The sequence below is a fragment of the Daldinia vernicosa genome, assembly GCF_022497035.1.
Source record: "Daldinia vernicosa strain CBS 139.73 unplaced genomic scaffold F5Y00scaffold_11, whole genome shotgun sequence".
NCBI lineage: Eukaryota > Fungi > Ascomycota > Sordariomycetes > Xylariales > Hypoxylaceae > Daldinia > Daldinia vernicosa.
Window position 1 is genome coordinate 66,850 of NW_025953927.1, and position 13,019 is coordinate 79,868.

General features: G+C 48.7%; 3 protein-coding genes across 3 annotated transcripts; 1 reads left to right on the forward strand and 2 right to left on the reverse strand.

Annotated features, from left to right (window-relative positions):
* Positions 1-671: 671 nt before the first annotated feature.
* On the reverse strand, positions 672-2,221 carry F5Y00DRAFT_14721 (cell differentiation protein rcd1). The gene is made up of 3 exons (XM_048004456.1): positions 1,711-2,221; positions 1,493-1,648; positions 672-1,438 (listed from the first exon to the last, which is right to left on the reverse strand). Exons 1-3 carry the CDS (start codon positions 2,075-2,077, stop codon positions 885-887), a joined length of 1,077 nt encoding a protein of 358 aa, XP_047867036.1. The 5' UTR covers positions 2,078-2,221; the 3' UTR covers positions 672-884.
* A 1,500-nt stretch (positions 2,222-3,721) lies between these two features.
* On the reverse strand, positions 3,722-6,605 carry F5Y00DRAFT_251776 (Pkinase-domain-containing protein; the record flags this gene model as incomplete). The annotated part of the gene is made up of 3 exons (XM_048009857.1): positions 3,722-5,643; positions 5,695-6,325; positions 6,396-6,605. 3 exons carry the CDS (start codon positions 6,603-6,605, stop codon positions 3,722-3,724), a joined length of 2,763 nt encoding a protein of 920 aa, XP_047867037.1.
* Positions 6,606-10,315: 3,710 nt separating this feature from the next.
* F5Y00DRAFT_230351 (DUF1604-domain-containing protein) lies at positions 10,316-13,017 on the forward strand. Its single transcript, XM_048006894.1, has one exon. It carries the CDS (start codon positions 10,455-10,457, stop codon positions 12,687-12,689), a length of 2,235 nt encoding a protein of 744 aa, XP_047867038.1. The 5' UTR covers positions 10,316-10,454; the 3' UTR covers positions 12,690-13,017.
* Positions 13,018-13,019: the final 2 nt, after the last annotated feature.

Below are 13,019 nucleotides of genomic sequence, written 5' to 3' on the forward strand. Positions count from 1 at the left end.
ACCCGAAAGAAGACTCGTATCGCACTGAACCGAGAGTTGTTTTGCTTGTTCGGTCTTGCGTAAACATATACATAGAAACCGAGTCATCGGTGTGAGTTGTGCTGCTTTCCGGAAAGGGTCCTGACGGGATAGCGTGGATTTCCGTGTTGTGTATACGTAGAACTCTTGCCGAAAGCCGATATGGAACTCTGAATACCCCCTGACCCTTAATGAGTACATTGCCAAAGTAGAAGTAGAAGTGGAAACGATAGCCTTCATTGCGAGAGGATATCTGTTACTAGAAAGAGAATGCCTACCCAGGGATAGTATTGTGGGCTGGGAGGCGCATAATACAATTTTCGGCGGTCTGCGCATGGTTGGCGACAGATTATTAGACATCTGCCGATGAGTAATGAGAATGAAAGGTTCCGAGTCGTGTGCTGAGATAAATCTTTCAAATCAGACTGGACCAGGTTCATGGAAATCAAAATTGTCCCAAAATAACAGCCGGATATATTACTGCTATAGTAGAGTCAGAAAAGGGTTGTAATACCCCCTCGAGACTATGTGGATGGTTTGAGATCGGGATAATATCGTATAGTAGGCTTCCAGAGGATTGATCTGCTATGTGGGACGGCTGACTCCACGCAAACTCCAATGATAGTCCTAAGTCGAGATGCCGATATTGAATAGCAGTGATAAACCCCAACTAGAATTTCGTGATCGTTCTGAAAGATTCCGGACGGGTACCGTGTCGTCAGGAAGAACATAATTCCACGTGATTCTCATACTCTCGTTAATCATGAATAGATAATAGGAGACCCAAGCTTTCAAAGACTTGGAAGTGGCTGTCGCGAGGGGGTATCTGTTAAACAATGCAACTCTGCGGTAAGGCTAAATGCGCTTCATAGCGCATGGCTGCTATTGGTCTCCACGACATTATCGGAGAGGTTAATCAATAGCTGGGCGAGGCAACGTTTGGTCGCCGCATCGTCACGGAGGACTGAGCTGAAGGTGGCATCGCGAAGCGGTTCCGGGAGGCACTGACGGAGAGCCTCGCGAGCGCGGGCGTTGTCGCTCAGGCGGAGGAAGCAGCGCACAACGTGCTTAAGGAGGCGAGCGGTCTGCTGTTCGACGAGCTGAGCAACCATGTTGCTCAACACCGTTCCGACGGCGTAGAAACGCTCATACGTGGCACAGATATAGTTCAGACCATTATCATCTAGTAGGATCTTTTGTACGATGAAAATGGCAACTGTCTTACTAAGTTCAGATCCAGTCTCCATGATTCTAAGGCAAAGAGGGATGATCTCGGTCGTGAGGAGAAAGTTAATCACCTCACTGGAGTCATTCTTAACTAAGGCTCCAATCACACCCAGTGACGTTAGACGGAGATACTCAAAAGGACGGGACTTGGATGTAGTGTTCAGGAAAGGGTATAGGAAAAGAGGGATATGGGCTATATTCCATCTTGTTAGCGTGTTATAATTATCTTGCCTGAAGATCAACGTACCATTCAAGAACAAGGTCCTGGTATCATTATGCGATGCTACACATTGCAGGAGCGCAAGCGCATTACATACCCGGTTGGAAGCAGCAGCGGTCAGTTGCGATGGGTTAAGTAAGTTGTAGACCGAGATAATCTCTTGCATAAGAGAAGTCATGACACCTGTAAATTCGTATTAGAATTAGGTAGCCCTTGAACGGGTTTTAATACAGGGAGCTACGAACCAAACGAATGCCACAATATGAGGGCGAGCTCAGGCACTTGTTCTCGCTTCTTGCTTAGTTCGAGGAGAGCTGCCTCGCGCGTATTTTCGTTAAGCAGGTCGGCGACGAAGTTCAACGTACGGCGATTGTCCTCGGATACGTTTTCTAAGCCGTTATCCTGGACATGACCGCCAACTGATGCGCCGATATTCGTGGACACATTATTATGAGCACCTGCTAATCGATTATAATGCTGCTGCTGAGCTGCGGCGGCGGCGGCTGCAGCCTGTTGGGCCTGGTGCTGGTGGTTCTGCTGTTGGTGCATCCATGACTGGTCGGCGTGTGGGTTGTATTGGTGGTGACTGTAGAGGTTCGGGTTTGGCATCATGATGGCGATTGATGATTGCGATCGCTCGAATTGTTTTGGGTATAGCGTAGCTAATTCTCGAGTATTACTTCCTTGCTTAACTCTTGCTTCGTCAGGCTATCTGCACTCTTGGCCGGATCCAGGGTTGGTATTGGTTGATCGCGCTTGTCCCGTGTTTAAGAGGTAGAGATCCTAGTTCGTCTTAACTGCTGTATACGTAATGAGGTTAACTGATTGGGTTGTTGTTAAGTCAAGTATAGAACTTACATAGATTTAGAATTACAGTTTGCGGAAACCCCGACTTTTAGGTACCTAACGCTTGGGCAAGCGTTGATAGGTAGCCTCTTCTTGGATAAGTAGACCAAGGTTTAGGTACCCGCACGGGAAAAAAAAAAGATCAAGCAGGTTAGTGCCGGACGTGAGGGGGGTGCGTGTGTCGCACTACGAAGAGACGATATGGTGGTATGGTAAGGGAAAAGTGGCAGGTTCAGATCTGGATAACTATCGGATCGATCAAAGTTGAAGAAAGTTGAAGTATGTAGTTGCAGGGCTTCGCTGTTCCCAGCGACGAAGCACCGCGTCTTAATTTGCCGAACGGAATGGGGATCTATAAAGAAGCATTGACCATATACATAGGTACGTACCTTCTCAGCCCTGGCTTCAATGGGTTGCGCCGCAGCGGGGTTTGTACACGGACTGCAGATATTGATGCATTCAATCATATCTATACCTATCTATACCGTATTGATGCATAATATGTGATTCACAAGGATTAATGCACCTGTACGTACTGTGTAGACGTCAAGGTTCCCCCCTATTCCCCTCAAATCATCCCACCTATTAACGTTGTTTTCGGTACTCCCCACCTAAAGATTCTACACTATGTCTACATACCTGGAAGGTATTCAGATGTCAACATGCAAACAACGTCTCCTAACATAGTGTAAACTCAACACAGCTAATTAGATTTAGATAGAGAGTATCTCTTCGCACTTTGAAAGATATGTGTAAGATATCTACCTAATCTAATAGAGAAACAAAAACACCATGGAGTCAGGCTTGCTCAAGTACCTATTAGTATAAGCAAACAATACACAAATTCATTGTACAAGACGAACGGACAAGTTGGAGGGGAAAACAAGATGACTATCCCTGATTTTAATACCATAGAGAATTACTGATTAGGGAAATATTACTACATTACGTCCATCGCGAATAATAATAACGTGATGAAACACCGCACGTCAGCCCAAACGGCTGCCGCTGCTATCCATTTATCTACCCGTCGCCGAAGATGTACTGTCTACATTACTACTTGTATTTGTTATTAGGAAAACATCAATCATCGTGAAGTCCGTTCGCCAAAGCCTGCCAATTCCATCATATCCTTACAACGAGCTCTAGGCAAAGCACATCTTCTCGAAGAACCCCTATCGATAGCAACCCAACCCACTCTTTACGAGGAACGAATCGAGAATCAACATGTATTCCAACACTAATATACGGCCCTTGCTTCACAGGGGACCGACGCGTATAGAAGACACTCGCATTATAATAAGAGGAATTCATGGGATCCGACTCTTTCCGTCACCTTCCACCAGCGGCCACCCCCAGCGAATCCAAAGAATTATCGATTCAGCAAGGTACTTGCGGTACGTCTTCGAATCATAGGCGCAACTCCTTTAGAATATGGTCTGCCATGTTCTTGAACTGCCACGTATTTCCTGCCATGCGCTTGAACTGGATCCCATGCAACGAAAGCAAGGGAACCTTCACAATGAAGATTTCAAATTCTAAAACCATATTTCCACCTAGGTCGCTGTGCACGTGGGTCGTCGTTTCGCCCGGTACTCTCCTTGACGAGGTGGTTGCATCCCGGTTGATACTTTCGGGGTCGGAGAGTTCCGAAGTAGAGTCGCTTCGATCGGCCGGTCCCTTCCCTGGCGTCCGTGGCGTAGGAGGAACACGATCCATTTCTCGGAGCTCATCGCGCTCTTTATCCGTCCTGATACCAAAGCTAAACCTACGGCGGTGATTAGGCGTCGGGGCCGGGCTACCCGGTGCGTCTGATGCCTTCTTGAGATCGATACTAGGTGCGTGGCGACAAGAAAAGCCACCACGAATCTCCGTATAGTCGACTCCAAGTTGTTTTAACACCCTCTTAACGTCTGTACGGATAGCGGGCACTGATTTAGTCGATGTTGTGGAAACGCTGAAGAGACCCTTTAGGAAAACCGGCTTTGCTAGCTCCGAATCGTCCAGACGCTCCGCTGAATTTCCGCTTGCTTCACCAAGCTCCTGGTCCGTCTCTTCGGGCACATCAGCGGCACGAGCACCTTCCCTACGCAATCTCCTCGCTTGTATGCTCTCGCGACGAGCATGGCTTAACGGCTTTGCCCTCATAGATGTAGCTCGGGAGTTCAAGGCACTCTTCGGCTCCGGTGGAACTTTATCGGTAGCTGCCGACTGATCGGACCCGCTAGTTGGTGGCGGCTCTTTATTAATTTTGTTCGCAGATCCGAATGGTCGTCTTCTAAACTCTGCCGAGCTCACGCTCGTCGATCTTCCCAAACCCTTGTTGCTCCCGGACAAGTCAGCGCCAGCAGAAAGAGGCGGGCTGAGCAGATCTCGATGCTGTGGCTGGCTGCTCCCAGACCGTAACCTTGTCGGCTTATTCTCGTCCCGATCGCGTCTGGACCTACGTATGCTAAAACTCTTCCGTGGTGATTCCAGCGCATCGGCTGGCGAATGAACCTGGACCACAGGCGGATGCGAGCGATCTTTATCGAGCCTCTCTGGTTCTTTACGACGCCTAGTGCTGAACCGTCTAAGGATGCCAGCAGCAGTGCTCTCCTTCTTCGGCGGCGGATCTGTGGGAATCTCTGGAGGTGCAAGTGTGCCCTGTGGTGCCTTCTTAAGTTCTTCCGGAGCATCATCTTCTCCGTGAGTTCTGGCACGAGGTCTCGATCTTCCCCCAGTAGTCTTCTCTCCAGCCATTTCATACGTCGCCGTATTTGTGTGAGCCTCAGGAGGTGGGATGATTTCTGGCATTGGCGAGTCTGCCACATTCTTTGGCGCATGAGACTTCGGTACGGCATCTACTTTGTCTCGGTCTTGTTTCTCTTTTACTAGGTAGTATATAGATATTAGAGGGCTGAATGCATTAAGCGGATCGGCGCCGATCTGAAGCGCATCCGAGCTTGGAGTCGTCAAATTGTCGCGGCTGCTCCCGGAGTTGTGTCGCTTGTAGAAGTCGAATCCGAATCCCCGCTTCTTCTCTACGTCCTTGGGCGCAGGTAACACTTCCTTTTCCTTCTGTAGAAGCGTCACGGCACGTTTATAATCTTCGGATTCAATAACTTTAGTGAGCTGAGCTTTAATCAGGTCCGGGGGGCCAAAGTTAAAGCCGGTCATAGCGTTGATGACTTCTGGTTCGAGAGGGAGTGTCAGGGGCTCCCGAGCGGGGAGGTAGTTTTCGGGAGGACCGCCATAACCTTTGATCATCCAAGGATGGTTCATGACTTCGTACATAGTGGCTCGTTGTCTCGGGTCGGTGACAAGCATACGAGAAAGGAGATGCCGGCATTCTGGATCTATGTTAGAAGGTAAGACAAACTAACCGAAATTAAATCACTTGCCATTAGATAGCCAGCTAGGATAATCCACAAGCCCCTTCTTAATCTTCGCGTGGAGAGCTGGCATGCTCTGATCGTCGAAGGGGACTTTACCACACACCAACACGTATAAAACAATACCAAAGCTCCAGACGTCAACCTCGGGTCCAGTGTAAGCCCGTGCCTGAAGGAGTTCGGGAGCGGCGAAGTATAGACTGCCACAGAAGGTTTTAAGGTGACCACGGGGGGCAAAGAGGTTGCTGAGACCAAAGTCAATGATTTTGATGTCGCCAGTCTTACTAATAAGGATATTCTCAATCTTCAAGTCGCGGTGTACTATGCTATTTCGATGGCAGTAGTCGAGCGCACTGGCGATTTGCCTGCTGAACTTCCTTGCTTGCTTCTCCTTTAACTTTCCGTGAGAGATGATATAATCTAGCATCTGTCCGCCATTCACGTATTCGAAGAGCATATACCAATGGTAGTTGGTTCGAACCACATCACGCATACCGCAGATGTGAGGGTGCTGTAGAAGAGTCACAATGGCTGCTTCACGCGCGGTTCGTATTTCTTTCGATTGATCAGCCCTCTCCTTATCAGCTCGACTGTGGTGGTTATCTTCGGTAGAGCCTCGAGGAATAATTTTACAAGCGACCTACGTAATCATAGTTAGATGAATGGATTTGGAAAGCTTAAAAGATTAAAAGAAAAATAGGGATGCCAACCTGTTCTGTCCCATCTTCTTTACGAGCTAGCTTGACCTTACCCATACTACCAGCACCGATGGTCTTGCCTAGAATCCATTTTCCAGACTGGGTAGGGATAGATGTTCTCGAAGTTCTTTGCTTCGTAGCCCGGGCATCTACTGCCGCTTGCATAACGGGCGGGATAGCAGAAGGGCCGGCATTATTTGCGACAGCAGTTGGGCCTGCCATATCGCTCTGAGCGTGGGTTGACCGAGTGCTGCTGCTTCGACGGCGAACTCCTTTAGAATCGTGACCACGCGAGACTAGAGGGGGGCGATCTTTGCTAGAATTTCGTTTTGACTGATGATTATGGGTAGCAGCTACGTCAGAAGTCTCATAGTCTTTCTGCGGTAGGATGTCTTGGAGAGGACGACCGGAAGACGAGGTCTCACGGCTATGATGGCGGTGATGATGGGAGGCCGAGGCAGAACGAGTTAAAGGTTGACCGGAATTGTGCTGGGAGGTCGAAGCAGCAGTAGAGCTTGTCGGGCGTGAACGAACCGAGTGGGCGCGCACAGGTGGCTGTGGCTGGGTCTGGTGTGACCTCGGGGATGATGAGGAGGAGGAGGAATGACGGTGGTGGTGATGACGATGCTGGTGTTGGTATTGGTATTGGTGTTGGTGTTGGTGTTGTTGTTCAGTTGCCGAAGTGGACATCGCTTGGTACTATTATTGCTACGGCTACAACAATATTGTACAGTATAATTGTTGAATAACTAGTACAAGGGGGACCAAGCTGATGTGACAGCGCCTTATTCAAGGGCCGATGCTTCTTCTCCATAAAAAGGTATAACTACCTGGGTAGAATTGGTTCTTTGCTGGGCTATTTCCAGAGATTTGGGCAGCGGACGGCGGACAGTGGACAGTGGGAGGAACCGGGCCTGCAAATGGCCTGCAAAGGGCAAATGGCAAATGGCAAATAAGCCTGGGGCAGGCAAAAGCGGGCGAGAACCCCTAGTTTCCTGGTTTTGGTTTTGGTTTTGGTTCTGGTTCTGGTTCTGGTTCTTGCTTGGGGTACGCCGCAATTATTGCAAGGTTGTTTAGGTAAACTGCTGAACTGCTGAACCGCTGGAGCGACGTGGTACGGTTGACGGTTTGACGGGTGGGAGCCTCGCATCAATTCGTAGTTCCTCTCCTCGATTGCTCTCTTCTTTTTTTCCTACCTTCCCACCTTCCCACCTTCCCTGCTTCTGTAGGTGCTAGGTATCTACCCTACCTTCCTTCCCCCCTTTAACCCTTTAAAGAGTTGCTAATTGGCTACGTGGATGCGTAATGCGTTTAGCGTCTCATACACTAATACACCACCTTACAGGCCTTAGGTCTACCAGCTTACACAGGTATTGACCGAAATTACTTGACACTGTAGGTGTACTACGGTAGATTTAGGTAATCGGTGTCGCATGTATTGTATGTACCTTACAATTACATGTAGCTCCTAAAGCGGGTGGGCTCGCTGGCAGGTTGGCTTGTATCAGGTGTACTTACCCTGCCTACGTGTAGTAATAAGAAACGCCAAATAAGGGACAACCTCCACCGGCGAATTTAGTACCGGCGAATTTAGTACCGGCGACCGTTCAAGAGGTACACTACCTATCAGAAACCAAGTACAAATACGTGTGAGGTATGTAGTACCTGGATTTACGTGCCCTGCATCCAGCACGAGACCAATCAACGTCTGATGATACAGTGGCAAGGAAAGAGAAGATCACAATTGATTCCCACCCCGCAACTGGTACGGAAAGTCCGTAAGGCGAAACTGAGATGTAGGTGATAGTGTGTGTATATTCGAGATACGTCGGTACACTACGTGGGATATTATATAATGGAGAACGAAGAAAAAAAGAAACTAAGAAACACCTTATTAAGATAGGATGAGTGCCACACCCATAAATTTGACCCCGTCGTCTCCGTTAAAATATACAGATAGCTAACTCAATAATTCGTTTGGAAAGACTTGGGTGAACAAAAGCTGGGCTTGACGGTTTGACCGAAGCTTCACTAATGCATTCTTTCCACATAGTGCATCGAGCTTTCCCTAGCCGCATCTCGCTACCACGTACATGTCTTTAGTGCGGACCTTAAGGAGCTTGTTAGTGGATGGTGGATGGTGTGGCTTAGCCTTAAGCAGAATGGAGGTATGACGAAATAAAACTTGACCCCTGGAACTAAAAGATTGACTATGCCGTGTTTTTTTTATATAAACATTCTTATTCGCAAGTTGAACAGTTTCAACAACTTCAAAAACGGCATAATCATTAAGCGACCCCTATCGTTCGGGAACCTCTATCCTAAAACCACTTTTTACCCCTGTTTATCATAGCGAGAGTTGATCGAGTTGATTTGCACATATCAATGTGATGATTGGAGGGTATGACGACAACACCTAAGTGCTTCCGCCCACTGGTCGACAAGGTTGTATTAGAAAACAGATCAGGAAAATAATCTTATCTTCGTTCGGTCGGTCAAGGACGATGATAGGTTAAGTATTAGCGACCATGCTGTTTCTGTTGACTTATTGAATAGCGAGAGCTTGATTGGACAGTGTAGCGAGTTGGATCCGAAGGAAGTAATCGTAAAAAAAGCACCACTCTGTCGAACTGCAACAGGACGTCCTACGTATCATCATTTTCTCGGTAACTGTTCAAAGATATATTTATTAATTAGGTAGTCTTATGATGAACATACCACTATTTCTATATTGTACATACAAGCTTAGGAAGTTATTGCTGAACGTTGTATAAGTGATCACTTCAACTCAATACGTCTCAAACTGTATATCAAGAATAAGACTAAGACCAACAGCCACTTACATGTACTCAATGTGAGCAACTTCGAGTTGCTAATCTACGATACTATTAAGCTGGGCTCAGCCAAATTAGACATAACTCCTTTCTATTTCTTGAACCTCTCCGCCCGAGTTTATATTAGGTACGGGAGTTTCCGGTCATGATAGATAGCTATCATTATACGGATAATGTTTTCATCGACGATTAGCGGTTGGAATACATGATTCTCATCTAAAGTCGGGAGGAAAGGGATAGTGTCTTCTATTAATATATTCTCAGTATGGCTCCTTACATTATCTCCTCATTCGATGATGAGCTAGGAGATGAGCTAGGATAACCTTGGACCTTAGAGCGGTACGCAAGATCGAATATGGAAGCTGACCAGGATAGCTACATACTGCTTTGATCTTGTACTACAGAGTAAGCTGCAGCGGCGCGTACAGGGATGGCCCGATATGAGATCTGACATGCGTTTCTCATCACGTTTGCACGTTTGCATATTCTAGTAGCCGTTTCCTGAGAAATATCTCGTAGGCCTAAGATTATCCTGCACTGTGATTCCAGATCGATACATGTAGTAGAGGTACGAGCTTATTGATAATTTGACATGAGAGATGGCTTTACTTACTATCTGTTGCTATGTGGAGCGGCTACAATCCTCGTTTAAATTACTGCCGAAGCTATCGGTCTTTCGCCCGGTATTGTCTAGATACCCGTTCTTTAGCTTGACTTGCGGGTTAATAGTTTGTTATAATTTAATAACACTTCATAAGAGCATCCACCGAGTTCACCCTTTTAAAGAACCCATAATCCCATTCCCCCTTTTCCAAGTTTATCATATTTAAACTCTTTGAGTAAGTAGGGAGAAGATGGATTCCAATCGACGAGGAACGAGTTATTATATATGGATGAACACTTGAGATTATAGCATTGTGATATTTTAAAGAGGTTAATATGCAAGTTGAAGTTAAATAGTCTGATAACTTAGAATATATCTAGGTTAACTACCTCATAATCTTATCGGCTATCCTTTATCGATAAGAGACATAGATCTACAAACGCGCATGTACTTCAACTAACATGTTCGTGTACGTACCTTGTAGAAATGTACCTCTTCTTACACTTGGACATCGATTTGATAACCTTGTTCCCTACCTTTATACTTCTTGATTGCCCACGTTACTGAATTAGCAACAAGTCCACAAATTGCGCGAATGCATTCTACTCTCCCCTTCAGCTAATTATTAGCCTCATGTCATTCAAGCGATCCCGTGCCACCTTCGAAGCCGACCTCCAAGCTCAGCAATCGCCCTACGTCCTTTTCGGCACCCCCCTGCCACCTCTCGATCCCGAAGTCCGCGACGACGGTTCCTACGTCCCGGTATGGAAGCAGGAAGTGCGGGATGAGCGCGGTCGAAAGCGTCTCCACGGCGCCTTCACAGGCGGCTGGAGCGCTGGGTACTTCAACACCGTTGGGTCAAAGGAAGGATGGACACCCTCGACCTTTGTCTCCTCGCGCACGAATCGCCGCAAGGATGACGCGGCCCCTAAGCAGCAGCGGCCCGAGGACTTCATGGACGAGGAGGATCTAGCTGATGCGGAAGAGGCGCAAAAACTACAGACGGCACAAGGGTTTGCCGGCCTAGGAGCTACGGATGAGGATGGCTTGATGCGACGAGGCGGTGGGCTTGCCGATCTATTCCGAGTTCAAGGGGACACGATGGGCGTCAAGCTTCTACGAAGGATGGGTTGGAAGGACGGCCAAGGAATCGGCCCTAAAGTCCGCCGAAAAGCTCGACTCGACGTTAGCAGCAAAACTGGCAGCTCTACTCAGGAAGGAGGAGAGACGTATCTCTTTGCGCCAGATGATGTGGCTTTGATTTCTTTCACGAGGAAGCTAGACCGCAAAGGATTAGGCTACGAGGGAGAGGCTAGGTTAACACCGATGAAGGCGGACACAAGAATAGAAGCTGGCTCAAGCTCCGACGAAGACTCGCACAACGGACCCTTAATACGTCCGGGCGCGCTTAAGAAAAAGAAACCGAGTAAATTTGGGAAAGGTGGAATCGGTATTGGCGTATTAAACGACACGGGATCCGACGACGAAGATCCATACGAGATCGGACCACGAATATCATATAATAGAGTTATAGGAGGAGACAAAAAGAAGAAGAAAGCAACGAATATAACAACATCAGCCAACCCGGCGTTGCGCTCCGCACCCGTTTTCATATCCCGGAAGAACGCCCTCGCACAAGCAGGCAAGAACCTGCGAAAATGCCACGACGGCCGCTTGCCCCTTGACGGCTTCGTCTTTGGCGTCGAGACGGACGACCTATCATCTACCATCAACACCCAAGTCAACAAGTACCCGCCCCCCGAAATACCACCAGGCTGGAAATCCAGCAAGCAGCGCGAATCCGACACGCCAGCAGCAGGCTACGTATCCGCCGCCGACGCAGCCAAGGCATCCAAACTAGACCCTAGATCCCGCGCCGCCCTCCTAGGCGAGGCCCAACTCCCGGGTAAATCCGTCTTCGACTTCCTATCTTCCTCCGCGCGCGACCGCCTCGCCACCGCAACCGGAAAGACTAATCTTCCTCCCGGCCTGGGCGAGATCCCCGAGGGATACGCTCTAAGCGAGGAAGAAAAGCGGCAGGAGCTCTTGCGCCAGATCCCCGAGCTCGATAAGATGACTGCCGCGGCCGCAATAGCTCGCGGCGCGAGCGGTGGTGCGGCACCGTACGCAGACGACGAGGCGAAGCGCGCGCGGTACAGGGCGTATCTCGAATGGGCCGCAGGGTTTAGCACGAACCCGCCCTCCCGACTCCCCAGCGTCAGCGTGGAAGATTGGCTGCGCGAGCTGCACGAATTCCGCAGCTGCGCGCTGATTTTCAAGCCCATGACAGGCGCCATGGCCTCGCGGTTCACTACTTCTTCTTCTTCTTCGTCTACCTCAAAATCAGCTACCGGCTCCTCCAGCACTGCCCCCTCCTCGGATCGCGATTTATTGTCCGTGCCGCCGCAGAAACCGGTCGACCCCGCGGAGCAAGCTGCACGTCTGGGCATGTACGGCTCTATGACGAGGTCCGTGTGCGACTTCTACCCGACGAGGTTGCTGTGCAAGAGGTTTAATGTGAAGCCCCCTGCGCACGTGCAGCCGGACCAGCAGTCGGAGTCGGATAGGGGAGCAGGAGCAACAGCAGCAGCGTCGAAGAGCTCGTATAGCGCTAGTGCGGGTATTCCTGGGTTTACAACGGGTGCGATGACGTTAGATGAGCTATTGCAGTCGGCGCAGACGCAGGCTAGTAGTAGCAATGCCGAATCACCAGCACCAGCACCAAAAGTAATAGAGCCGCCGCCGCCGCCGCCGAAGATAGAAGAAGCGGTGGTAAACGCCGAAGTTAACGACGCGGTAGAGGGCAAGCGGGCGCAGGACGATGTGCTAAGGGCTATATTTGGGGATAGTAGCGACGAGGAGGATTAGACTAGACTAGACTGCCTGCCTAAAGGACGAATCCTAGGTATGAGAGATATGTATGATGGAAATAGTTGGTACCTAGTTATAAGGTAATTACCTGTTATACCCCGCGGAGAACGATTCTATACGATACGAAGGTGAAGAATATTCACCGCAAAGCTCTAGGAGTGCCCGATAATGTTTATCATATTACAACACTACAATACGTACCTTAAGGGAAGACTATATAGATGATAAAAATGGCTTTCCGAGTTATATTCGCTCGCTTTTCACGCCATCGTTGCGGCTTTAGTTTATGGATTCTATAGTTAGGGCTCTCTCGTTACAGATTTACGA

What these genes read in the sequence shown, in the direction of transcription:
- F5Y00DRAFT_230351 (XM_048006894.1), top strand. Translation starts at nt 10,455, where the DNA reads ATGTCATTCAAGCGATCCCGTGCCACCTTCGAAGCCGACCTCCAAGCT.
- F5Y00DRAFT_14721 (XM_048004456.1), bottom strand. Translation starts at nt 2,077, where the DNA reads ATGATGCCAAACCCGAACCTCTACAGTCACCACCAATACAACCCACAC. An exon ending in CATATTGTGGCATTCGTTTG is followed by an intron (nt 1,649 to 1,710) that starts GTTCGTAGCTCC and finishes ACGAATTTACAG; the next exon opens with GTGTCATGACTTCTCTTATG. An exon ending in CAGGACCTTGTTCTTGAATG is followed by an intron (nt 1,439 to 1,492) that starts GTACGTTGATCT and finishes GATGGAATATAG; the next exon opens with CCCATATCCCTCTTTTCCTA.